Below are 26964 nucleotides of genomic sequence, written 5' to 3' on the forward strand. Positions count from 1 at the left end.
ATGTGTTTGTTTCCAAGTTTCTCCTTTTCATGAAGGACAGCGGTCATATTGGATTAGGGCCCACCCTAATGACCTCATCCTAATCTGCTTGCTTCTGAATATATTCTGTCTCTAAATAAGGTCACATCCTGAGGCACTGGGGATTAGGACTTCAACACAGGAATTTAAGGGGACACAATTCAACCCGTAACAGTCTGCTCACAGTTTTTTGTTATATAGCTTTATATTTAATTCCTGATTTGTTAAACAGGATATGAGTCATTGGCACCCAGTAACAACTTAACTTTCTCTGTAGTGTCTTAAGTAAAAATCAATAAGAAGAAATTGAGCTGGGCGTGGTGGTTCGTGCCTGTAATTCCAGTGACTTGAGAGGCCAAAGCAGGAGGATCACTTGAGGCCAGGAGTTCAAGACCAGCCTGGGCAACATAAGAAGACTCCGTCTTTTAAAAAAATTTTTTTTTAATTTGCTGGCCGGGCACGGTGGCTCACGCCTGTAATCCCAGCACTTTGGAAGGCCGAGGCGGGTGGATCACCTGAGGTCAGGAGTTCGAGACCAGCCTGACCAACGTGAAGAAACCCCATCTCTACTAAAAATATAAAAATTAGCCAGACCTGGTGAGGCATGCCTGTAATCCCAGCTACTCGGGAGGCTGAGGCAGGAGAATCGCTTGAACCCGGGAGCCAGAGGTTGCAGTGAGCTGAGATTGTACCACTGCACTCACTCCAGCTGGTGTGACAAAGTAAGACTCCTTCTCCAAAAAAAAAAAATTTAAATTTGATCTTAGTTTACAGATTGTTTCATTCTTTCAACAAGCCTTTATTGGGTACTGTGCAGGCACTCAGTAACTAAAATCTTTCAGATGTAGTCTCCTCGGAGAGCAAAAGTTGGTAACTTACAGTTCCCATTTTTACCATGTATCCTGAAAAATGGAAAGCTAACTTTAACATCCAAGTATAACAATTCTCCTTAAACTAGGTTTCTAGTATACTGTACTCTGCTTCTTACAGTTATAATGCATGGCTGTTGACCTTTTATACTTATTTTAACAATCTTATTATAAACCATCTCAAATCCATTTTGGAAATAGGCAAGACATAAATGAAAAAGAGTCAACACTCTTCTCCTAACAACCTTCAATAGCTGATTTTAGCTAATGCTCCAACTTTCAGTGGGAGGAATATTAAGCAGAATTCTATCTCAGTTTCACAAAACTACCTGCTCTGTACTTGTTGACCGAATGAACTACAAAATACTTTGAGTTTCACACTAGAGGAGACTATCTATATAATATTAAATTGAAGAACTATACTAACAATTACATTTTGCTGAATTTACTGTTATTCCATTGTTTTTAAAAGACTAATTATCTTCTTAAATTACCTTTTCCAATTCCCTCATTTTCTGTACCTCATTGTATGGTATCAAAATAGTCACAGTTTTAAGACTCAAAGCTCTCGATTTGATACCTCATTGTATGGTATCAAAATAGTCACAGTTTTAGGACTCAAAGCTCTCGATTTGATACCTCATTGTATGGTATCAAAATAGTCACAGGTTTAAGACTCAAAGCTCTTGATTTATCTTCAGTTCTTCCTTATTTTTCTACTGTATCCAATTAGGCTTCTAATCCTACTAATTCTTCCTTGACAATATCCTCTTTGTTGTCACTGCTGCTTCCTTCTTCTGTCCCATGGGTCTAGATTACTGAAATAATATCCCAGTAGATTTTCTGTTTCTCCCAGTTTATCCAACTTCCACAACGAAGACCAAGATAAATTTTTTTTTTTTTGGAACAGAGTCTCGCTCTGTCGCCCAGGCTGGAGTGCAGTGGCGCAATCTCGGCTCACTGCAACCTCTGCCTTCCGGGTTCACGCCATTCTCCTGCCTCAGCTTCCCGTGTAGCTGGGACTACAGGCACCCGCCACCACGCCCAGCTAATTTTAGTAGAGACGGGGTTTCACTGTGTTAGCCAAGATGGTCTCGATCTCCTGACCTCGTGATCCACCCATCTCGGCCTCCCAAAGTGCTGGGATTACAGGCACGAGCCACTGTGCCTGGCCAAATTTTTTTTAAAAAAAAACATCATTTTCCTCCCTCTCCCTCTCCCCCCCCCCCCCCCACGGTCTCCCTCTCCCTCTCTTTCCACGTCTCCCTCTGATGCCGAGCTGAAGCTGGACTGTACTGCTGCCATCTCGGCTCACTGCAACCTCCCTGCCTGATTCTCCTGCCTCAGCCTGCCGAGTGCCTGCGATTGCAGGCGCGCGCAGCCACACCTGACTGGTTTTCGTATTTTTTTGGTGGAGACGGGGTTTTGCGGTGTTGGCCGGGCTGGTCTCCAGCTCCTAACCGCGAGTGATCTGCCAGCCTCGGCCTCCCGAGGTGCGAGGATTGCAGACGGAGTCTGGTTCACTCAGTGCTCAATGGTGCCCAGGCTGGAGTGCAGTGGCGTGATCTCGGCTCGCTACAACCTCCACCTCCCAGCAGCCTGCCTTGGCCTCCCAAAGTGCCGAGATTGCAGCCTCTGCCCGGCCGCCACCCCGTCTGGGAAGTGAGGAGCGTCTCTGCCTGGCCGCCCATCGTCTGGGAGGTGAGGAGCCCCTCTGCCTGGCTGCCCAGTCTGGAAAGTGAGGAGCGTCTCTGCCCGGCCGCCATCCCATCTAGGAAGTGAGGAGCGCCTCTTCCCGGCTGCCATCCCATCTAGGAAGTGAGGAGCGTCTCTGCCCGGCCGCCCATCGTCTGAGATATGGGGAGCGTCTCTGCCCCGCCACCCCGTCTGGGATGTGAGGAGCGCCTCTGCCCGGCCGCGACCCTGTCTGGGAGGTGAGGAGCGTCTCTGCCCGGCCGCCCCGTCTGAGAAGTGAGGAGCCCCTCCGCCCGGCAGCCGCCCCGTCTGAGAAGTGAGGAGCCCCTCCGCCTGGCAGCCGCCCCGTCTGAGAAGTGAGGAGCCCCTCCGCCCGGCAGCCACACCGTCTGGGAAGTGAGGAGCGTCTCCGCCCGGCAGCCACCCCGTCCGTGAGGGAGGTGGGGGTCAGCCCCCGCCAGGCCAGCCGCCCCGTCCGGGAGGGAGGTGGGGGGGTCAGCCCCCCATGCGGCCAGCCGCCCCGTCCGGGAGGTGAGGGGCGCCTCTGCCCGGCCGCCCCTACTGGGAAGTGAGGAGCCCCTCTGCCCGGCCACCACCCTGTCTGCGAGGTGTACCCAACAGCTCATTGAGAACGGGCCATGATGACAATGGCGGTTTTGTGGAATAGAAAGCGGGGAAAGGTGGGGAAAAGATTGAGAAATCGGATGGTTGCCGTGTCTGTGTAGAAAGAGGTAGACATGGGAGACTTTTCATCTTGTTCTGTACTAAGAAAAATTCTTCTGCCTTGGGATCCTGTAGATCTGTGACCTTACCCCCAACCCTGTGCTCTCTGAAACATGTGCTGCGTCCACTCAGGGTTGAATGGATTAAGGGCGGTGCAAGATGTGCTTTGTTAAACAGATGCTTGAAGGCAGCGTGCTCGTTAAGAGTCATCACCACTCCCTAATCTCAAGTACCCAGGGACACAAACACTGCGGAAGGCCGCAGGGTCCTCTGCCTAGGAAAACCAGAGACCTTTGTTCACTTGTTTATCTGCTGACCTTCCCTCCACTATTGTCCTGAGACCCTGCCAAATCCCCCTCTGCGAGAAACACGCAAGAATGATCAATAAAAAAAAAAAAAAAAAGAAAAAACAAAAAAAACATCATTTTCACTTTCTTCCCCCCATACAAAATGTCACAATGGCTTCCCATTACCTATTGAATAATAATAAAAATAGCTAATATGTGTTAAGCACTGAACTGTTTGCCAGGCAGTGTGATGAGAACTGTACAGCCACCTCATCATCCTCATTCTTATCGTCATCTTCATACGGATGAAGAAACTGACGCTCAGGTGACGTCACCTGCCTAAGTCTGCACAGGTAGTAGGTTATAGAGCTGGGATTTGACTCAGTTCTGTTTGTCTCCAAAGCCGGGGTCCTGACAATGACGTGATTCTGCCCAAATTCTTTAAATTCAAACTGTTTGATTATTTAAGAACCTGTAAAACTGGCCCTGTGTTACCTCTCCTGTTTTCTCTCTCATTACTTTGTAGCACAAACTCAGTTTCAGCCAAGGTAGTCTCACTATCTCCAAATCTGTTGTATTTTTTTCCCTCTCCTAAACTTTTGTTCATATGGGTTCTTCTGCTTGGAATACCCTTCCCTCTACTCACTGCTTGTTCATATTTTATACATCTTTGAAGGACTAGGTCAAATATTTATTTATGTATTTATTTATTTATTGAGACAGGGTCTCATATTGTTGCCAGGCTGGAGTGCAGTGGCACAATTGTGGCTCACTGCAGCCTCAATCTCCCAGGCTCAAGAGATCCTCCCACTTCAGCCTCCTGAGTAGCTAGGTCTACTGACATGTGTACCACATGTGCCCGGCTAATTTTTTTTTTTCTTTTAGTAGAGATGAGGTCTTGTTATGTTACCCAGGCTGATCTCGAACTCGTGAGCTCAAGGATTCCTCCTGCCTTGGCTTCCCAAAGTGCTGGGATTACAGGCATAAGCCACTGTGCGTGGCCAAATTTTAATTCTTTCACACAACTCACACCACTCTTCTATTATGGACTACCCCAAACATGTATTATTTATACTATAGACAAAAATATTTAAACTCTTTTGATCACACATCACATCAGGAGAAAATGTTTGAGTGCATGCCTCCAACATAGGTACACTGCATTTACTTATACATTTTGGACATATACCACTGTGCTATTATATTATGTGAATCATAGAATATATATAAAGTAGAAATATAAAAAAGGATGAGATAAGGATGAAACGATGTTTTTAGAAAATTTAAAAATTTGGCTGGGTGCAGTGGCTCACACCTGTAATCCCAGCACTTTGGGAAGCCGAGGTGGGTAGATCATCTGAGGTCAAGAGTTTGAGACCAGCTGGCCAACATGGTGAAACCCCATCTCTACTAAAAATGCAAAAATTAACTGGGTGTGGTGGCATGCACCTGTAATTCCAGCTACTCGGGAGTCTGAGGCAGGAGAATCGCTTGAACCTGGGAGGCAGAGGTTGTACTGAGCCGAGATCGTGTCACTGCTCTCCAGCCTGGGCAACAGAGTGAGATTCTGTCACCAAAAAAAACCAAATAAATAAATAAATAAATAAATAAAATCCCAGTTACTTAGGAAGCTGAGACATGAGAATCACTTAAACCTGGGAGGCAGAGGTTTCAGTGAGCTGAGATTGCACCACTGCACTCCAGCCTGCGTGACAGAGTGAGATCCTGTCTCAAAAAATATATAAAAACAACAACAAAAAACCTATCCTAATGGGGGTAAAGTGGCATCTCATTGTGGTTTTGGTTTGCATTTCCATAATGACAAATGATGTTGAGCATCTTTTCATGTGCTTTTTGGTCATTTGTATGTATTCTTTGGAGAAACATTCAGTCTCTTTACTCATATTTTAATTGGGTTGGTTTTTGTTGTCACTGTGTTGTAGGAGTTCTGTATATATTTTGGATATTCATTCCTTTTCAGATATATGATTTGCAGATATCTTCTCCAATTATCCAGTTGTCTTTTCACTCTCTTGATAGTGTCATTTGATGCACAAAAGTTTTTTTAATTTCTCTAGGCGCGGTGGCTCACACCTGTAATCCTAGCACTTTGGGAGGCGGAGGTGGGTGGATCACGAGGTCAGGAGATCGAGACCATCCTGTCTAACATGGTGAAACCCCGTCTCTACTAAAAATACAAAAAATTAGCTGGGCGTGGTGGTGAGCACCTGTAGTCCCAGCTACTCAGGAGGCTGAATCGGGAGAATGGCGTGAACCTGGGAGGTGGAGCTTGCAGTGAGCCGAGATCGCACCACTGCATTCCAGCCTAGGCAACAGAGCGAGACTCTGTCTCAAAAAAAAGTCCGGGCACAGTGGCTCACGCCTGTAATCCCAGCACTTTGGGAGGCTGAGGCAGGTGGATCACCTGAGGTCAGGAGTTTGAAACCAGCCTGGCCAACACGGTGAAACCCCATCTCTGCTAAACATACAAAAATTAGCTGGGTGTGGTGGTGGGTGCCTGTAATCCCAGCTGCTCAGGAGGCTGAGGCAGGAGAATTGCTTGAATCCGGGAGGCAGAGGTTGCAGTGAGCTGAGATTGCGCCATTGCACTCCAGCCTGGGCAACAGGAGCAAAACTCCGTCTCAAAAAAAAAAAAAGCATTAATTTGGCCGGGCGCCGTGGCTCACACCTGTAATCCCAGCACTTTGGGAGGCTAAGACGGGTGGATCACAAGGTCAGGAGTTCAAGACCAGCCTGACCAACACGTGAAACCCCATCTCTACTAAAAATACAAAAATTAGCCGGGCCTGGTGGCATGCGCCTGTGATCCAAGCTACTCAGGAGGCTGAGACAGGAGAATCGCTTGAACCCAGGAGGCAGAGGTTGCAGGAGCCGAGATCACACCATTGCACTCTAGCCTGGCCAACAGAGTGACACGCCATCTCAGAAAAAAAAAAAAAAGTTTTTTAATTTTGATGAAGACCAGTTTATCTGTTTTTTTTCTCTTGTTGCCTGTGCCTTTGGTGTCATATCCAAGAAATCATTGTGAAATCCAGTGTCATGAAGATTTAACCTTATGTTATCTTCTAAGAGATTTAGAGTTTTGTCTTTTAAGTTAAAGTCTTTAATTCATTTCGAGTGAATTTCTACATAGGGTAACAAAAAAAGGGTTCAACTTCATTCTTTTGCATGTAGAGCTCCAGTTTTCTAAACATCATTTGTTGAAAAGATTGTCCTTTCCCCATTGAATGGTCCTGGCATCACTGTTGAAAACCATTTGATCATGTATTATGTAAAGGCTTATTTCTTTTCTTTTTTTTTTTCTTTTGAGACGGAGTCTAGCTCTGTCGTCCAGGCTAGAGTGCAGTGGCGTGATCTCGGCTCACTGCAAGCTCCGCCTCCCAGGTTCACGCCATTCTCCTGCCTCAGCCTCCCGAGTAGCTGGGACTACATGCCCCTGCCACCACGCCCAGCTAATTTTTTGTACTTTTAGTAGAGACGGGGTTTCACTGTTAGCCAGGATGGTCTCAATCTCCTGACCTCGTGATCCGCCCACCTCGGCCGCCCAAAGTGCTGGGATTACAGGTGTGAGCCACCGCGCCCGGCTTGAAGGCTTATTTCTGTGCGCTCTATTCTGTTCCATTGCTATATGCATGTTCTTTTTTTTTTTTTTTTTTTTTTTTTTGAGACAGAGTGTTGCTCTCTGTCATTCAGGCTGGAGTACAGTAGTGCAATTTCAGCTCACTGCAACCTTTGCCTCCAGGATTCAAGCAATTCTTGTGCCTCAGCCTCCTGAGTAGCTGGGATTACAGGTGTATGCTACCACACTTGGCTACATTTTGTATTTTTGGTAGAGAAGAGGTTTCACCATGTTGGCCAGACTGGTCTCGAACTCCCAACCTCAGGTGATTCGCCTGCCTCGGCCTCACAAAGTGCTGGTATGCATCTGTTCTTATGCCAGAACTACACTGTTTTGACTATGTAGTTTTGTAGGAAGTTTTGAAATCAGAAAGTATGAATCCTCCAGCTTTGTTCATCTTTTCAAAGACTGCTTTGGCTATTTGGGGTCCTTTAATATTCCATATGAATTTTCAGATGGGTTTTTCTGTTTCTGTAAAAAATGTGATTGGGACTTTGGTAAGGGGCGCATTGCATCTGTTGATCACTTTGGGTGGAATTGTCATCTAAACATTGTCCCAATCCATGAACATGAATGTCTTTCTGTAGGTGGGTTATTTAAAAAAAAAACTACCTATGTGAAAATGATACTTGTATATTAATAAAAAGTCAAATAATATAGCAATGTACAAAGGAAGAAAGAACACATTACTCCAGATCTCACTACTCATTGATAACCACTGTTAAGTTTCTGGTGAACATCTTTCTGAGCACCTCTCTTACAATTTTACATAAATAGGATCCATTTGTCTCCCATTTAATATGTAATAGTTGTTTTCTGATGTCAATGACTAGATTTAAATTATGTTTGTCTCATCATTTACTTAAGCAAACTTACCCTGATAGACATTTAATTTGTTGTCTGTGTACTGTAATTTTTATTAATATCATAGTATTAATGGCCATCCATAGCTATTGTGGACTAGTTTCTTCTCTGTCCTAGTAGACCTTTAAAAAGTTCAGGGAAAACTGTAGAATTTTGAATGCTTAATGTTTTTGCTTTTGAATAAAGAAAAGTACAAAGTTTTTCATCTAATCAGTTCCTGCATATCTGATGTACTGTAATGCATAAGTAATAGATCTTTGGTGTGATAATTTGTGAAGCAATAAAGGGCAGAGAACCAGATACTTGTTTAGAGATTTATTTATTCTCTAGTTCTTCTATAGCCTAGTGAATAAAAATAATGGTGCATCCAAATGAAATCAAATTTTATAAAACCATAGGAACTGGGTATTCAGTTTATTCTCATTTTCCTACCTTTACAGGAAGAAGCCATGGATTTAATAAATAGAGAAACAATGTCTGAATGGTGAGTACTGTACTTTGAATTACTATTCTGATAATTTGTATACTTAATTATATCTTTTCTTTCAGATAGGCAAACTGCAGTTTTGATTTATTTTCTTTTGTAGGAAGCTACAAAGTGAGATACAGATAAGTCACTCTTGGGAAGAAGGCTTGAAACTGGTATGATATTATAACTTCAGTTTTGTAGAAAATTTCAAATTTTTACTGACTTGCAGTGTCGGCATATCTAGTTTTGCTGTAATTTCTAGAAATCTAAGCTCTAGTTTGAAACAAAAATTGTATCTGTTGCATAAATAATTTTTGAGTGCTCTTTTTAATTTTTTTTTTTGAGACAAGGTCTCACTATGTTGTCCAGGCTGGTCTCGAACTCCTGAGCTCAATGGATCGTCCTGCCTCAACCTCCCAAAATGCTAGGATTACAGGCTTGAGCCATTGCGCCTAGCCCTTGATTGCTCTTGAGAAATACTTCATGATTTACTCATAAAAATAGCTATCATTATTTGAAAGTGGGGTTCAAAGTAAACAGTTTTGTGACACAAAACCATAGCTATTGTGGACCAGTTTCTTCTCTGTCCTAGTAGGCATAATAAAAGTTCAGTTGCACTAGTTAAAGTGCTTAGATAACAAAACAATAAATGATTTCACTCCCTTCTCCATAATTTATGAACTATATATTAGGAGTCTTAAACCACAGACAATAGACTTTCTAGAAAATTATTGCATTTTTATGCCTGTGTGTTAGTCCGTTCTCACATTGCTATAAGGAAATACCCAAGACTGGGTAATTTACAAAGGAAAGAGGTTTAATTGACTCACAGTTCTGCATGGCTGGGGAGGCCTCAGGAAACTTACGATTATGGCAGAAGGCACCTCTTCACAGGGTGGCAGGAGACAGAATGAGTGCCAGCAGGGGAAATTCCAGATGCTTATAAAGCCGTCAAATCTCGTGAGAACTCACTCACTACCACGAGAACAGCATTGGGAAATTTGCCCCCATGATTCTATTAACCTCCCACCAGGTTCCTTCCACAACACGTGGGGATTATGGGGATTACAGTTCAAGATGAGATTTGAATGGGGACACAGCCACACCATTATCAGCCTGTAACACATTCTCCCACTAACATTTTAATATAAAACCTTTAATTTAAACATACTTAGAATTTAGTTTCATCTCTTGTTAACATTTTTAAATGTCTGTGTGCACACTGTGGTTACCTAGTTGTGGTAGCTGAATGATATTTAGTGTTCTTTTCTATGGACATCCCAGATAGTGACAAAACAAGTACTGAGCTGAAAACTGAATAGGAGAGATTCTGACTAATATCAATCTTCAGATTTGGGAATTATTCGATATGGAAATGGATCATCAACAGAAGCAATGGCATTTTATTTTCCTTTGAGCCCTGAGTACCTTACATGAGCAGTTATCCCTGATTTTGGAGTAGGTCCAGGAGAATGAGTAGGTAATCTCTGGAGCCTGTCACTTTTCGTGTTTTGGTGCTAATACAATTGATCGATACTGCTGGAGTCCTTTAACTGGCCCAATTCTAATTACTTTAGGTATTGGCATGGATGAGTAAGAGAATCGTAAGTGTGTTAGGAAGAGGAAGGGCACATGTAATACACACTTGGCTTGTTTTAGAAAGAAAAGGGCAGATTTTAAAATCCTGAATTATGAAGTACTGATTTTGTCTATGTAAAATCTAGAGACAATTTCCATAAATGTAGTTATTCCTGCTGTCTCATTTGCTTCTAAGTTCTAGCCAAAACCTTTTTGGTCCTTTCCTGGATGTAGTATTATAGTTTTCAATAACAAAGCACAGGTCAAAGCCAAAGAGAAGAGCTTAAATTTAGGATTTGTGTTTATAGTGTTGAGTACTCACATTCTAGGACTTTCTGGCATGCTGGGAAGCCCCTCAATCACCATATAGCCCTCATCCCCAAAAGGGAAAAGGGTGCCTTTGCTTATTGAAGTGAATTTTGGGTTCCCTGATTGCTTTAGGATGGCGAGAGCTCTTCACCATGGTGCAGCCAGTGACTCAGTAGTAAGGACTCACTTCCCTGTGCAACAGGTATCTCAAGTATTTGATTAATAAGCAATTGGTGCTACAATTGTACACTGCTTTCTGCTTACACAGAATGACAACGGCTTACAGAAATCATCCTCTCTAAAGTGCATTGATTTAACTCCAGTATCCTCAATGGCTTCTTCCATCAAGAAGACTGGGAAGGTAAGAAAGGAGTACCTAAAAGTCTATGTCTCTTGAAATAGTTAGGAAATATTTAGGAACATTAATGGTCACCAACACAAATATTTTGGGGGATATATTTTGTCACAGTACATCTGATTCTAACTAACATTTTTCCCTTCTTTTTCATTTCTTCAAGTATTACTTATATGTAATAAAATTCACCAACTTTAAAGCATAGGGTTAGATTAATTTTGGTAATTGTGTACAATCCTGTAGCCACAACCATAATCAAGATATTGAACAGTTCCCACACTCAAAACAATTTCCTAATGATCTTTTGTACCCCAGTCTCCCTCCCTACCATCCCTGCCCCTCCCTAGGAAACCAATGATCTGCTTCCTGAGAAAAGTGGCGGTTTTAAAACCTCTGTTCCAATTTGATTTTAGCAGTGTTTCTCTCCATCATTACAAACTTGTGTGAGTTGCACTGGTTCGCCTTCAAGTCCTATTCCCAGTCCTATGCAACAATATATCATGTAAGTTTATGTTATATGAAAATACCAAATTGCTTATAAAATAAGAATTATAGAAACTTAAAAGAAATTATAGCTCCAAGTTTTGTGCCAACCAAAGAAGTGACTTCTTTTTAGGGAAATTAAAATGTCATTGTTTCGGCTGGGCACGGTGGCTCCTGCCTGTAATCCCAGCACTTTGGGAGGCCGAGGCGGGTGGATCACCTGAGGTAGGAAGTTCAAGACCAGCTTGAGCAACATGGAGAAACCCCATCTCTACTAAAAATACAAAAATAGCCGGGCATGGTGGTGCATGTCTGTAATCCCAGCTACTCAGGAGGCTGAGGCAGGAGAATCGTTTGAACCCAGGAGGTGGAGGTTGCAGTGAGCTGAGATCGTGCCATTGCACTCCAGCCTGGGCAACAAGAGCAAAACTCCATCTCAAAAAAAAAAAAAAGTCACTGTTTCAGTTTATCATTTTGTATATTGAAAAAGTCAGGTGACTAAGAACATAAGAAGAATTTAGTAATTCCTTCACCCTGCTAATACATAATCTTTCTCTAACCAAGTTTGTTAATAAGGATCAGAGCTATCTCTAGAACTTTAAACAACTTCATCCGTGATTCTCACCTTCATTCAAGGCAAGTCCCAGCCAGGAATGTAGGTTTTTGTAGACTCTAGGATTCAAAATCCTGAATCCTTGAGAATTAGAAGATAGTTTGCTCCTAAGGCATTCCAGTTTTTACCCATATGTAAAGAAAAGCAGTAAAATGGCCGAGCATGGTGGCTCACACCTGTAATCCCAACACTTTTGGAGGCCAAGGCAGGCAGATCACCTAAGGTCAGGAGTTCGAGACCAGCCTGGCCAACATGGTGAAACCCTGTCTCTACTAAAAAAATACAAAATTAGCCGAGTGTGGTGGTGCATGCCTGTAATCCCAGCTACTTGGGAGGCTGAGGCAGGAGAATCACTTGAACCCAGGAGGCGGAGGCTGCAGTGAGCTTAAATCGCGCCACTGCACTCCAGCCTCGGTGACAAGAGCCAAACTGCATCTCAGAAAAAAAGTAAAAATAAAAACAAAGAAAAGCAGTAAAATGATGTAATGTCCTACACAGAGTCCCGTTTTTGTGTATGTCCTTAGATCTGTTATAATGAAATAGTCATTGCTGATTTTGTTAAAAAAAATTTCTTATAATGATCATGATGATTTTATTTTAGAAGAAGTCAAAATCCTACCAACATTATTAGACCAAGTATCCTTGGACCATTAAAAAGAAAAGGTACTTTTATCTACCAGTAGAAGTAAATATAACTTTAAGTTATTTTATAAAATATCTAAAATCAAATGTTATACAAAAATGTATTTTTAAAGGCTTTATTTATTTAAAATATATTTAATAAGCTATTAGAGGCCTTTCATTTTATGCAACTAGAAATACGTATAAGGACATTTTGAAAACTCTAAAATGCTATATAAATGTGAATTGAGAAATTTAATTCCAATTTAGTTGGCTATTAGGATTCTCAATATAATTCACCAAGCTAGCTATCTTCATTACTTTCTAAAACAATGTAGAGAATAAATGAATGAATGAACAGAGTGAGTCAGTCATCAAGTATTTTGCTGAATGTCAACCCCTGCCTCACTGCCACACACACACATTGCTATCATATGAATAAGTTGACACAAATTAGATCCACTTACAACACTAAAAATATATATGAAGGTGTATGTTCTTTGGTGTTTAGTTTCTTTATGGGAGTTATTTTTGGTTAAATATATGGAAAGTGACCCACGTACTCAGTAATGAAAGGGCAGTGGAAAGAATAAAAGGGCAGTGGAAAGATGTCTTTTTTAAAAACTCCTGCAATCCTGGATCCCACTTCTCAATGGTACCTCACTAAATTATGCTCTTCTTCCTTTTTTTTTTTTTTTTTTTTTTTCTTGAGACAGAGTCTTGCTGTGTCACCCAGGCTGGAGTGCAGTGGCACAATCTTGGCTCACTGCAACCTCTTCCTCCTGGGTTCAAGCGATTCTCCTGCCTCAGCCTCACCAGTAGCTGGGATTACAGGTGCCTGCCACCATGCCCAGCTAATTTTTTTGTATTTTTAGTAGAGACAGGGTCACCATGTTGGCCAGGCTGTTATCGAACTCCTGACCTCAGGTTATCCGCCCACCTCGGCCTCCCAAAGTGCTGAGATTGCAAGCATAAGCCTGTATATTTAGTACAATTTTTGACTACAATGGGGAGGGGAAATGGGTGAATAGGAAAGGAGATTAAACTTAAAAATGTGTATTGTGAAAAATCTATTAAGGTAAGAAAGAGGAGTAAGAAGAATAAGAGGAGAGAAACTGAAATATGCTTTAATGTTCTTTGTATATTTTGGATTAATTAATGGCAGTCTTCCTAACAACATAACTAACTCAGCATGTACTTTTTGTATTCTAAGATTAAGGGCTAGATAAATTCTGGAAAATACTCTTTTCCAAAGTAAGCACATTGTTTTATGAAGATACTTCGGTTACTAAGCTTAGGGGTCTTTTACCTGTGCTGTGAAATTCGGGCTAGTGTTGAAAAACTATTCAAATATATCAGCAGTTTAAGAGCTGTTAGAAGTCAAGGGTCAATTGAGTATTTAAAATAAAGTACGCTTAAATTGAGGAGTGTTTTACCAGATTAAAATAGTTCTCCTTTTGAGACATGTATACATAAATAGGTTATCACATGAAAAGTATCTCAAGTTTTCTTAGAATTTATGATTGAAAAATTATTTTTATAGATCAATTTTAACATAAAAGATGTAGTTTCTGCCCAGTGTCTTCGGAGATGTGACCTGTCTCACACTTGGTTTTCAGCTGCTCTGAAAGACGACTGCCTTATTCCTTTGAGGTGTCCCTGAGGGAACTCCAAAGCGAATTCTGTATATACCACCTAGTCCATATTTTCAGTCATACCCCACCCTCCAAAGCATGCCCTGTACAAATGTGCTGAAAATTCATTTGGCCATTTTTGGCCAGATACAATAACAGATAAACAGAAATTGAAATTTATTCATATATTTTGGAATATACATATTCATTTGGGAAACAACAAACTATGTCCTATTTGGACCCCATTAATACAAATGAAATGTGGGAGAAAGGTAGCATAAAAATAAAAGAGAGGTCCTGAGGCAGGGGGCGGGGGGAACTAAAAAGAATGATGATTATGTGAAGTGAGATCAAGATTAGAGTCTCCAAAGCATATGATGTCATATTTTATGGTGAGAAGCAGCAGTGACTTCCATTAGGAATAAGCAAGAGCATGGGCCAGGCACAGTGGCTCATGCCTGTAATCCCAGCACTTTGGGAGGCCGAGGCGGGCGGATGACTTGAGGTCAGGAATTCAAGACCAGCCTGGCCAACATGACAAAACCCTGTCTCTACTAAAAATACAAAAATTAGCCGAGGGTGGTGGTGCGTGCCTGTAATCCCAGCTACTCAGGAGACTGAGGCAGGAGAATCGCCTGAATCCAGGAGGTGGAAGTTGCAGTGAGCCGAGATCACACCACTGCACTCCAGCCTGGACAACAGAGTAAGACTCTGGGAAAAAAAAAAAAAAGGAATAAGCGAGAGCAAATAAGCCTTCACATCGGAATACTGCAGAAATTGGGCAGCTATAAATATCATTTGACAAGTAATGCTGGTTTTAGCAAAGAAAGATCTAATTTTCTTTTATGAGGAATTTGTTTTGATTTGTCATGTTTTCAATGTTAAACCAAAAAGGAGAGCTGAGTAGTTTTTCTGTAGTGACATAAATGTAATCTGGCAAGGCACGGGACACCAGACTTCTTTTAAACTTTATGAGCCATGATTACACTTCTGTGGAAGGTCTATGCAATATCTTAATGGTGACCTTAGGGTTTTATCATTCAAATAGAAGTTATGGGCTTGAATGTCAGTTTTGCTCAGGTCCAGAAATGATTATCATATGAATGTGAAACACTGTGCAGATTTTAACATTTACTTCAAGGCAAAGATTACAAAAATGCAGTTGTTGTTTTTTTTGAGATTAGATGTTCTACCTTAATCTCTAAAGATACAATTATTTTGTTCATTGTGTGCTGTAAAAGAACTTACCTATTTAGTTCATTGTGTACATTTAGCAAAATAAAGATAGCAACAACCTAAAGTTTTAAAATAAGGAATGACATTAAACTCATTAAACAGCCTTACTACATAGCTATATCAAATCATCTTGCAGGGCCGGGCACAGTGGCTCACGCCTGTAATCCCAGCATTTTGGGAGGCCAAGGTGGGTGGATCACCTGAGGCCAGGAATTTGAGACCAGCCTGGCCAACATGGTGAAACCCCGTCTCTACTAAAAATATAAAAAATAGCTGGGCATGGTGGTTTGCACCTGTAATCCCAGCTACTCTGGAGGCTGAGGCACGAGAATTGCTGGAACCTGGGAGGTGGAGGTTGAAGTGAGCCCAGATCATGCCACTGCACTCCAGCCTGGGTGACAGAGCGACTTCTTCACAAAATAATAATAATAATAATAATAATAATAATAATAATAATATCATCTTATAGAATTTAGTCAATAATATAAGAAAATTATAATCATTGAAAACAAAAAGTAAATCTAAAAACATTATATACGGTACAAACCCAATTTTATTTAAAAAACAATTGTGTATACAACATATTCAAAAATTACTAAAGAATGGTTACGTCTGGATAATGATTACTTAAAATTGTTTTCTTTGTGCTTTTCTGTATTTTATAAATTAATTGCAGTGAATAAGTATTACTTTTGCAATTAAAATAATAATAAACATGTTAAATAAAACATCTACCTTGATCTGCTGTATTGTCATAGGTGAAATGGCATTTCAATATCAACCAAAAAAGATTTTCCAAGGCACAACCAACATGCTTTCTTCTGATACTTCCCAACTGTCAGAAAATAATGTGTGGTGAGTATTAACATGAGATTTTAAACATTCATTGATCATTTTTGCTTCGTTTTTAAGTCTACTTTGGCTATTGTACGTATTCAGAAGTATGGTACATTATTAACTGTTCTTAGAAGTTTTAAAACTAATATTCCAAATGGATACTATAAACTTGAGTTATTTTATTTTCTTTTTTTTCTTTTTCTGAGACAGGGTCTCACTCTGTCACCCAGGCTGGGAGTGCAGTGGCACAATCTTGGCTCACTGCAACCTCCACCTCCCAGGCTCAAGCAGTCCTCCCACCTCAGCCTCCTGAGTAGCTGGGACCACAGTAGCTGCGCACCACCGCGCCTGGCTAATTTTTGTATTTTTTGTAGAGATGGGGTTTTTCCATGTTGCCCAGGCTGGTCTCAAACTCCTGAGCTCAAGCAATCCGCTTGCCTTGGCCTCCTAAAGTGCTGGGATTACAGGCGTGAGTCACGTCACCTGGCAGAGTGTTTTTCTTATGAGATGTGTGTGACACTAATATATGGTGGATACATTTTTAGAAGTGAGATTTTGGCATTAGATTAAGAGATATTAGAGAAATACATAAAAATGCATCCTTGGAAAAAGTCATCTTCTGCCCATCTTCCTTGGATTTTTGTCTGCCTTGTTGGGTTGAGAGTATTATTGAAAAGCATGCCTAAGAAAGCATGTTTTAATGATAAAAATAGGAAATACCGGAATGGATTTCTTTTTTTTTTTTTGTTTTTGTTTTTGTTTTGTTTTGTTTTAGACGGAGTCTCGCTCTGTCTCCCAGGCTGGAGTGCAGTGGCACCATCTCGGCTTACTGGAACCTCTACCTCCTGGGTTCAAACAATTCTCCTGCCTCAGCCTCCTGAGTAGCTGGGACTACAGGCGTGTGCCACCACACCTGGCTAATTTTTGTATTTTTAGTATAGATGGGGTTTCACCATATTGGTCAGGCCGGTCTTGAACTCCTGACCTCGTGATCCACCTGCCTCGGCCTTGCAAAGTGCTTGGATTACAGGCATAAGCCACCACACCTGGCCATGGATTTCTATTTATTGTTACTGGTGGTTTCATTGTATGACTCTTAAAAAACTTTGCTTGTGACAAGTGCCAGTTGTTAGTGATGTATTTTGCATTCATGTGTAGACAAAGCAGAGTATACAGAGAGATCTCTTGAGTTCTGCTATCAATGAGTGGCATTTTCTTCTTCTAGTCTACTTCCAGCTACTTTTGATGGAAACGACAGCAATGCTGGATCTTCTGGTAATTCGTCAGCTGAAATCGGCACTGTCACAAACTCTCCTGTGTCACCTTCTGATACTGGTTCTCATTTGTTCTAGTAGACGAACTTTCAACTAAATGATTCACCCATCCCAAGACTTTCTCACCAGTGGAGAAACACACACATCAAGCAAACCAAGTCAGAGCAATGAGAATTGTACTGTATAATTTAAACTATCTCCTATTTATCTTTTTTCCTCAATTTCCTAAAATTCTATTTATCTACAGAACTTGCGTGTATAATTCTTGTGTACATCCTTAAATTTAATGTAATAACATGTTAAAGATGTTTTCCAAATAAGAACCATGTTGAAGATACAAGCGTAAATTGTTAGGCTGCTATTTTCTAGAAAATGCTGTACCTTGACTTTTTAAAATAATCTTATGAAACATAATTCTGATAAAATATAATTGTTCAATTAACAAAGTAAAATGATGTTTGACAATTATGTACTTAATGATCCATGCTAGTCTTTAATGCTATTTTCAGTAACTACTAGCTTCCACTTGGTAAAGAAAAGTCACATATCAAAGGCAATTTTTATGACTAAGTTATACCATACTGATCCAAGGATTGCTTATTTTGCACATGAATCCTTAGATATTCAATTTGTTGGGAAGCAGTAGGTAGGAGAAGAGCAAGACGAATTAAAGTTAATTGAATAGAAAGAAAATAATATGTAATTGAGGCTTCACTCAATTTGTACTCAACCTGATTAACCCTGATTAATTTTGTATTCTAATTAAGTGTGGGAAAATGTTGATAAATTGTAGTCTTTTACATTTTTATCATTTACGTTTTATTCATCATCATGACTACCGATTTGATTAAATACAGGCTTAATATGTCAGGGCTTTTCTGCGAAAATCATGTGCTTCCAGTTGTTCCCTAAGGTCTATAAATGTTTGTTTAAACCCTGATTTTCTATTCGAAAATCTTAAGGGTTTTTTTTTTTTTAAATAGGAAAAATTATGTGTTAAAAAATTTAAATTTAGGCTGGGCGTGGTGGCTCATGCCTGTAATCACAGCACTCTGGGAGGCCAAGGCGGGTGGATCACAAGGTCAGGAGATCGAGACCATCCTGGCTAACATGGTGAAACCCCGTCTCTACTAAAAACACAAAAAATTAGCTGGGCGTGGTGGTGGGCGCCTGTAATCCCAGCTACTCGAGAGGCTGAGGCAGGAGAATGGCATGAACCCGGGAGGTGGAGGTTGCAGTGAGCCGAGATCATGCCACTGCACTCCAGCCTGGGCAACAGAGCAAGACTCTGTCTCAAAAAAAAAAAAATTAAATTTAAAATATGTGCTTTAAGTAATTGGGGGTAGTATTAGCATTTTGAAAAATAGAAACATATTCTCATGAAATGAAGCTGAGAATGGTTTAAATTGCCTCAGCTAATAAGACAGGAACAGTTATCTGAGAATGGTTTAAATTGCCTCAGCTAATAAGACAGGAACAGTTATCTCAAATACGTATAAAAGACTTTTTTTCTTTTCATCGGAAAGAATCAGAATGATAGAAATCTGATGTGGGTATGCTGCCATATGGGAAAAAGACTGTGCCACTAACAATTTTTTGACAGTGACCCTGATGGAACTGATCAGAATTGATATATAAGTGGGAGAAGATTCTATTCAATTATGAATAGATGAAACCAACTATTTATAAAATGACTAGGATCATGATGGTCTCTTGAAACTGGGACAGGATTCTATAAATTGGCTAAGAACAAGGAAACTATAAATATTGCCTTTGTTACTTGCTTCTTTACTTGCCAGCCCTTTAGTGGACCAGTTGTGAGAGGGGCCCCTCATGGAATGGGGTGTGGTTGCAGTGATGTTTCTTGCTGAAACTGTAGATCATTGACAAAGGTTCACATGTACTATTGACACCTTAGCCAAAGAGAGTTTCGCAGAATGTTCAAGCACAAGGACTAAGGATGCAGAAAGTAACTAATGGGGATAAGACTACCACTCAGTTGTATAAGGAACTTTTATCAGCAAATCTTGGTAATCTTGACTATCTCAATATACTTTTCTCAACTCAGACAATTCCTTTCCCTCTATTCAGTTATTTTTTTTTTTTTTTGAGACGGAGTCTCGCTCTATTGCCCAGGCTGGAGTGCAGTGGCATGATCTCGGCTCACTGCAACCTCCGCCTCCCAGGTTCCAGCAATTCTTCTGCCTCAACCTCCCGAGTAGCTGGGATTACAGGCGCATGCTACCATGCCCGGCTAATTTTTGTATTTTTAGTGGAGGTGGGGTTTTGCCATGTTGCCCAGGCTGGTCTTGAACTCCTGGCCTCAGGTGATCCACCCACCTCGGCCTCCCAAAGTGCTGGGATCACAGGCAATGAGCCACCCCACCCAGCCCTATTCAGTTAGTTTTTATTCAGTTAGTTGATTTAGCTGTACACTAGGATACCACAACTCACTGTAATATGCTCAGACTCAGGGATTCCATAGTTGGTTCTCCATTCTGTTACCTTTTGAGCTTGTGTATTGGGAGGATCCATTTCTAAAATGATTTTCCATTTATTGTTGATTTTAAGACCAAAATGATTGTAACTTTTACTTGCTATTCTGTGTTTGATTTTTTTAAATTATGGTAAGGCGGCCGGGCACAGTGGCTCACACCTGTAATCCCAGCACTTTGGGAGGCCGAAGTGGGTGAGTCATGTGATGTCAGGAGTTCGAGACCAGCCTGGCCAACATGGTGAAATCCTGTCTCTACTAAAAATACAAGATACTAGCTGAGCGTGGTGGCAGGCACCTGTAATCCCAGCTACTCAGGAGGCTTAGGCAGGAGAATCGCTGGAACCCGGCAGGCGGAGGTTGCAGTGAGCCGAGATCACGCCACTGCACTCTAGCCTGGGCGACAGAGTGAGACTCCGTCTCAAAGAAAAAAAAATTATGGTAAGGCTATATTTTGTCTTCCTAAACATGCCGAAGAATTATCATATCAGTTTTCTATAGTGAAGGACATGCATTAGTTTCCCAGGGCTGCCATAACAAAGCATCAAAAACTGGGTGGCTTAAACAATGGAAATTTATTGTTTCACAGTTCTGGAGGCTACCAGCCTAAGATCAAGGAGTCACCTGGGTTGGTTGCCTCCGGAAGCTCTGAGGGAGAATCCATTCCATGCCTCTCTCCTTGCTTTTGGTGGTTGCTGGCAATCCTTAGCTTACAGATACATCACTCCAATCTCTGCCTCAGAGAGAATCCTGTGATTCTCTCTGTGTCCTGTGTCGTCATATGGCCTTCTCATAAAGATAACCAGTCATTGGGTTTAAGGCCCACCCTAATCCAATATGACCTCATCTTAATTCGATTATATCTGCAAAGACCCTGTTTCCAGATAAGGTCAAATTCACAGGTCCTGGGGGTTAGAATTTCAAGATACCTTTTTGAGGACACAATTTAACACACAATGGTATAATTTTAGAATTTTGATTTTGCTTGTTTCATCTTTCCTAAATTAGTTTTTTAAAATTGTCTCTCCTATAACTCATCTTAAAAATGTGAGAACAAGAGGTGACTATAAAGCATCATTATTAAACCTTAGATATGTGTTCAATCAAGTATTCCTATTTTACTTATAATCTTATAAAAGAGCAGTGCTCCAAATTTAGCCTAATGATTCACTGATATTCAACATGAAAACTCACTGTAGTAATGAGTTGGGTCCTCAGATCAGGAAAATATATATATGGTTTTTAAAATTTATAATTACTAAATCAACCAATAACATTTATAATTTTAAATATATTCAATAAATATCTAATGAATACTTTCTGTGTACAAGAAACTGTACTAAAACTTTTATGATATATGAGGATGAGTGAGATACCTTATCTGTCTTCAAGTAGGATAACTAAATACAAAAATAATGATACAAGATAGTCTATGATAATATGACTATAGATACACATAAGAAAAGACACTTACTGTAAAAATATGATATAAAGATAATACTGAGATCATGTAATCTTAGTATTCAGGGATTTTAGAAGTCTTTGAATCTACCTCTCAATGCAGAAATCCTTTTAAGAATTCCAGACAGGTTATTTTTTAGCCTTAGTTTGAAATCTTGTAGGAATGAATGGACTCTGTCACAAGACAGTTCATTGTATTGTTGGACAGCTCTAATATTTAGAAGTCTCTAACATTAAAAGGGGGGACGAGTGTAGAGTTTGTATTTAGGTGGCCTGTTTCATTGGCTCTTTAGAATTGAGACAAATCAAATGAGCTATTAAAAGCACATGAGTTAAGGTTCTAATTCTGCATTAATCTTTGTCCCTACTCCTGGAATTATTAGTACTCCCACTACAGGATATATTTAATCTCATCTCCTAAATGAATTTTGAAAATTCACCTAGAAGCAGCTATATATAAATATCCAAGATGAAAATGCATGTATGATACTTAGGTATCTGTGGGGAAAACTAATTACAATTTGCCTGAAGTGTTTTTAAATATTTTAGATCTTAAAAGTCGAGCTTGAAAAATCTATCATATAGGTAGACTTCACTGTTGGATAGTTACAATTGTGCATTTAGAAAAGGTCAGGGAACCATAAGTACCCCAGCAAATACGTAACTTCGTTTTCCTGAAATTCCGTAATGTCTCGCAGATTTCTTACAATGTAGTTCTTAACCCAAGGGTAAACAAGATTGATTTCCACAAGTGTCTATAACGTATAGGTGGAGAGAATCATACATCATATAGGAATCCCGGAAACTTGCTCAACCCCCTTACTAAAGGGAGACTTGATGACCATGGTCTCTCAGAAGAAATGCATTAAATGAATGCAGTCATTAACTAAATCCTATAAGTTGTCCAACAGCTACATATGTGCAGTTGGAGATTTCTGTGGCTTTACTGACAGCAAAGTAAATCAGTAACATAAATGCTCATGTCAGCCTTTTGGGAGAGTGACCAAACTACATTCTTAGTAAGTATAGGAGTCAGGAGATCTGACTTGTAGCTGCAGTTCTGCCACTAGCTATGTGGGTCTTTGGGCAGGTCACTTCACTGCTCTGGGCTTCAGGAATCCAATATGTAAAACAGATCAGACTAGTTATTTATAAGGTCCCTTCTGCCTCTAAAAATTTTATGGATTCTCTGAAAACATCTGCCTTCATCTTTGCTAGTATGACAGTAAAAGTCATGGTGGCATTTAAAATATTTAGGAAATTAGAGAGCTTTATACCTAATATTTTTCTTCTTTCTGACAACAAGAAACTCATTTTACTTAGCTTCATCAATAGTTTCCTCTCTTTTCTGAATTATGAATGATTTATGATGAAATGTGGAAAGCTGATTTCCCCCTGGTTTCTTGTTTTGTGTGAATAAATGATCCTCTCAGGATTTCCATATTAATAACAAGTTCCCCCTGACACAGCACTCACCATAAAATTTTCATTGTACTGTAACAACAACTTGAGACAAAACAAAGATACGCTTGGTATGTTTGTTTCAGAGAAGCAAGAGAGACATGGCCAAAAGCTACATCAACTATAAAAACATCATCCCAATACAAATTCAGAAGTGCTCAATTCACACTAAAAAGCAGACTACCAGTAAAAGAGCTTTTTCTTTTTCCTTGATAATTATTATATGGCAATAAGAAAAGCCTTCTGACGTTAAGTTGGTACGTTAAGTTGGTTTATTTCTTGGCATGCCTCTTGTGCTTGGTAACTGCATTGAACACCAACAAAAACGGACAAACTTGAAAGTTGCAAGTAGCTGGCTTGTGACTTTGTTCTGAGAAAGGAAATACTTTAAAATTACATTATCCAGCAGAGGAACCTAATTATACTTTCCATTTCTAGTCTCCCTCTTCTGAGAGGAAGGGTTTAGTTTGCTTCCTTAACTCGACTTACATTAAACTCTATAAGAGTGGGGTCTTTGGAAAGGATGGTACTGAGGCCAGCATGGTAGGGCTGTGAAGGAAGAAGGAAGTTCAGCTAAAACTTCAAAAAAAAAATTTTTTTTTAACAGAGTCTAGCTGTGTCACCCAGGCTGGAGTGCAGTGGTGTGGTTTCAGTTCACGGCAGCTTCCACCTCCCAGTTCAAGCGATTCTTGTGCTTCAGTCTTCTGAGTGGGACTACAGACGCATGCCACCATGCTCATTTATTCTTTTGTATTTTTAGTAGAGACAGGGTTTCTCCATGTTAGCCAGGCTGGTTTCAAACTCCTGGCCTCAAGTGATCTGCCTGCCTTGGCCTCCCAAAGTACTGGAATTACAGGTGGGAGCCACCGCACCTGGACCCTTCAACTTGATTTGGAATACACCCATGCCACATTGATTAGCAGAAATTTTTAAAATTTTAAATAATATACAAGGCTGTTGAGAGTGGGGAAAGTGGTGTTTGAATTTACTGTGGTGGAGTCCTATTGTCCTTTAATGAGGAAGTTTGGTAGTGTGTATCAAAAGCCTTCAAAAAGTGCATCTCTTTGGGGATAGCAATTATAGGAATTTTTCTTAGGGAGAAATACGGGATAGGTTGAAAAAGATATTTATTGTAATGTTATTTGTAAATGTGAAAAAATCAATTATGAAAAAAAACTTACTGTCTTCAACAAGTGGTGCTGGGGCGACTGAGTAGTCACATGTAAAATAATGAAATTGGGCCATGAAAAGGAATGAAGTCTTGACACATGTTGCAACATGCATGAAGCACGAAACATTATCCTAAGTGAAATAAGTCTGACACAAACAGGATAAATATTATTTCACTTATATGAAATATTTAGAATAGACAAATTCATAAGGACAAAAAATAGATTACAGGTTACCAGGGACTAGAGGGAGGGAGGAATGGGGAGTTATTAACGGGTACAGAGTTTCTGTTTGGGGTGATAAAAAAAGGTTTGGGCCGGGCACGGTGGCTCACGCCTATAATCCCAGCACTTCGGGAGGCTGAGGCGGGTGGATCACAAGGTCAGGAGTTGGAGACCAGCCTGGCCAATATGGTGAAACCCTTTCTCTATTAAAAATACAAAAATTAGCCGGGTGTGGTGGTGGGTGCCTGTAGTCCCAGCTACTCAAGAGGCTGAGGCAGGAGAATCGCTTGAACCCAGGAGGTGAAGGTTGCAGTGAGCTGAGATGGCGCCACTGCACTCCAGCCTGGGAGACAGAGCGAGAACCTGTTTCAAAAAAAAAAAAAGGAAATAGTAGTGATGGCTGCACAACATTGTGAATGTAATTAAGGCTACTGAATTGTATACCTAAGCATGGTTAAAATAGTAAGTTTTATGTTAAAAAACCAACAACTAATGTGTAGTTACACTAAGATCAGTTAAATTTGCATTTCTCAGGGTGCTTTTTATTAGGTTGGTGCAAAAGTAATTGCGGTTTTTGCCTTTAAAAGTAAAGGTTTGCTCTCTACTAAAAATACAAAAAAAATTAGCCAGGCGCAGTGGCAGGTGCCTGTAGTCCCAGCTACTAGGGAGGCTGAGGCAGGAGAATGGGGTGAACCCAGGAGGCGGAGCTTGCAGTAAGCCGAGATAGCGCCATTGCACTCCAGCCTGGGCAACGCAGCGAGACTCCGCCTCAAAAAAAAAAAAAAAAAAAAAAAAGTAAAGTTTTGCTTTTAAAGGCAAAAACCGCAATTACTTTTGCACCAACCTAATAAAATGCGAATAAGTACATATCCTGAAGAATTGAAGAGGAAGTCCAGGGGAAGTCCATGGTCAAGTAAGTTTGGAAAATTCAGTTGACTTGTTTCTTTAACATTCTGAAAGCCCAAGAAAGAGGATGTGGTATGAAGCATTTTCAAACTGTTTAACCCACATTCTCTTGTTAAGGGACAGCTTGTGGGATTGATGTTATATAGAATACCCTTTGGGAAACATTGGGTTAAAATAGATTGCAGTACATTCATTCCATGGAAATCTTGGCACCAATGAAGAATGATGGCATAGTCATATATCACTTGACATGGAAAGATGTTTACACTAGATTGTAAAGTTAAAAAGCAGTGTGATTAATGGGATCTCGTTTTTGTTTTTTTGTTTTATTGGCTGTTTTTTTTTTTTTTTTTTTTTTTTTGAGACAGAGTTTTACCCTTGTCACCCAGGCTGTAGTGCAATGGCATGATCTCAGCTCACTGCAACCTCTGCCTCCTGGGTTCAAGCGATTCTCCTACCTCAGCCTCCCGAGTAGCTGGACTACAAGCACCCGCCACCAAACCCGGCTAATTTTTGTATTTTTAGTAGAGACAGGGTTTCACTGTGTTGGCCAGGCTGGTCTCCAACTCCTGACTTCAGGTGATCTGCCCGCCTCAGCCTCCCAAAGTGCTGGGATTACAGGCGTGAGCCACCACACATTGCCTCATTTTTGTTTTTAAGAAGTGTATGTGTCTATATATGTTATGTAGATATATAACAGAAAAAAATTCTGTAAGCTTATATGCCAAAAACTTACAGTTTCTAGGAGGTAGGAAAGTTGATGGTTTTTATTTTTATTTGCTTTTCTCTTTGCCTTGTCTGTACTTTCAGATTTTTCCACATGGACTGTCTATTACTTGTATAATCAAGAAACAATAGAAGTTAAATATATTTTAGAAACTCATATGCAGTTATTAATTTTGTAAGAGATGGGGTGAGAGGATCCAGAATCTTGCCTCTATTTAAGCTTTTATTGAATTAAAGTCTAAGAGTCTTTCACTGTTGGAAAGCTCTACTCATTTAAACATTCTTTCTGATATGGAACCAAAATCTACCTTCCATCCTTTGGTCCTAATTTGTCCTAGGGAATGCCACAAAATAAGCAAAACCCATCTCCTCTCCAATAGATGGACTTTCAGATATTTGGCAATGGCTATCATGTCTCCACAAATCTTTCTTCCTCTAGATTTTCCATCCCAGTCTTTTTTTCTTTGAGATAGTTTCCAGACCTTGATACTATCCCATTGGCTTCTGGACATTTTCCAGTTTATCAGTATGTTTAAAGTGTGGCACTCAGAAATGACCACAACACTCCACCCTTTTTCTACATTTCATTCTCAGTTTCTATAAATTGTGGTGTTAGAGTTCTCTGACTAAAAAGTAATTTCGGAATACTTCCCAGTTCAGTGTGACTGTACTCTGAATCCTATCCTATGATTATGCAGAAGGAGCAGGACTGAAATAATAAAAAAGAAAGAAAAATAATAATGAAAAAATTAAGATTATATGAGAGACACTCAATTATCTATCCCTCCATCTTTTAATTTCTAAGGTTATATAGATGGATAAAGCTTTCCAGATCAATTTCTCATCCAGCCTCCTGCAATTATTAAAACGTTAGTAGAACTTTTTACCAAACATTGAAAAAAAAAATGAGAGAGCTTCTCTACTGATGGGGAAGGCAAAGGATTCTCTGTAGCTTGGACAAGGAATTTGAAGAATCTCTTGTCCTATACCATTTTCTACTCTTTGTCCCAGTCGTTG

General features: G+C 40.3%; 1 protein-coding gene across 15 annotated transcripts in view; it reads left to right on the top strand.

The window, feature by feature from the left end:
• Window positions 1-18311, top strand: part of PABIR3 (PABIR family member 3) — a 59546-nt gene extending 41235 nt beyond the window's left edge. For 4 of the 15 annotated variants that reach the window (XM_016944145.3, XM_063804261.1, XM_016944151.3 and 1 more), the window contains 7 exons: window positions 8537-8580; window positions 8684-8738; window positions 10721-10813; window positions 11221-11309; window positions 12505-12566; window positions 16153-16249; window positions 17457-17957. In XM_016944145.3, the coding sequence (XP_016799634.2) occupies window positions 8537-8580; window positions 8684-8738; window positions 10721-10813; window positions 11221-11309; window positions 12505-12566; window positions 16153-16249; window positions 17457-17583 (567 nt within the window). In that variant the 3' untranslated portion in view covers window positions 17584-17957. Of the gene's footprint in view, window positions 1-8536; window positions 8581-8683; window positions 8739-10720; window positions 10814-11220; window positions 11310-12504; window positions 12589-16152; window positions 16250-17456 lie in introns of those variants that run through there. The other 11 variants (XM_063804262.1, XM_016944147.3, XM_063804264.1 and 8 more) reach the window with 7 other exon arrangements.
• The last annotated feature ends 8653 nt before the right edge of the window (window positions 18312-26964 follow it).

Source organism: Pan troglodytes, chromosome X (assembly GCF_028858775.2).
Source record: "Pan troglodytes isolate AG18354 chromosome X, NHGRI_mPanTro3-v2.0_pri, whole genome shotgun sequence".
In the NCBI taxonomy this organism is placed as follows: Eukaryota; Metazoa; Chordata; class Mammalia; order Primates; family Hominidae; genus Pan; species Pan troglodytes.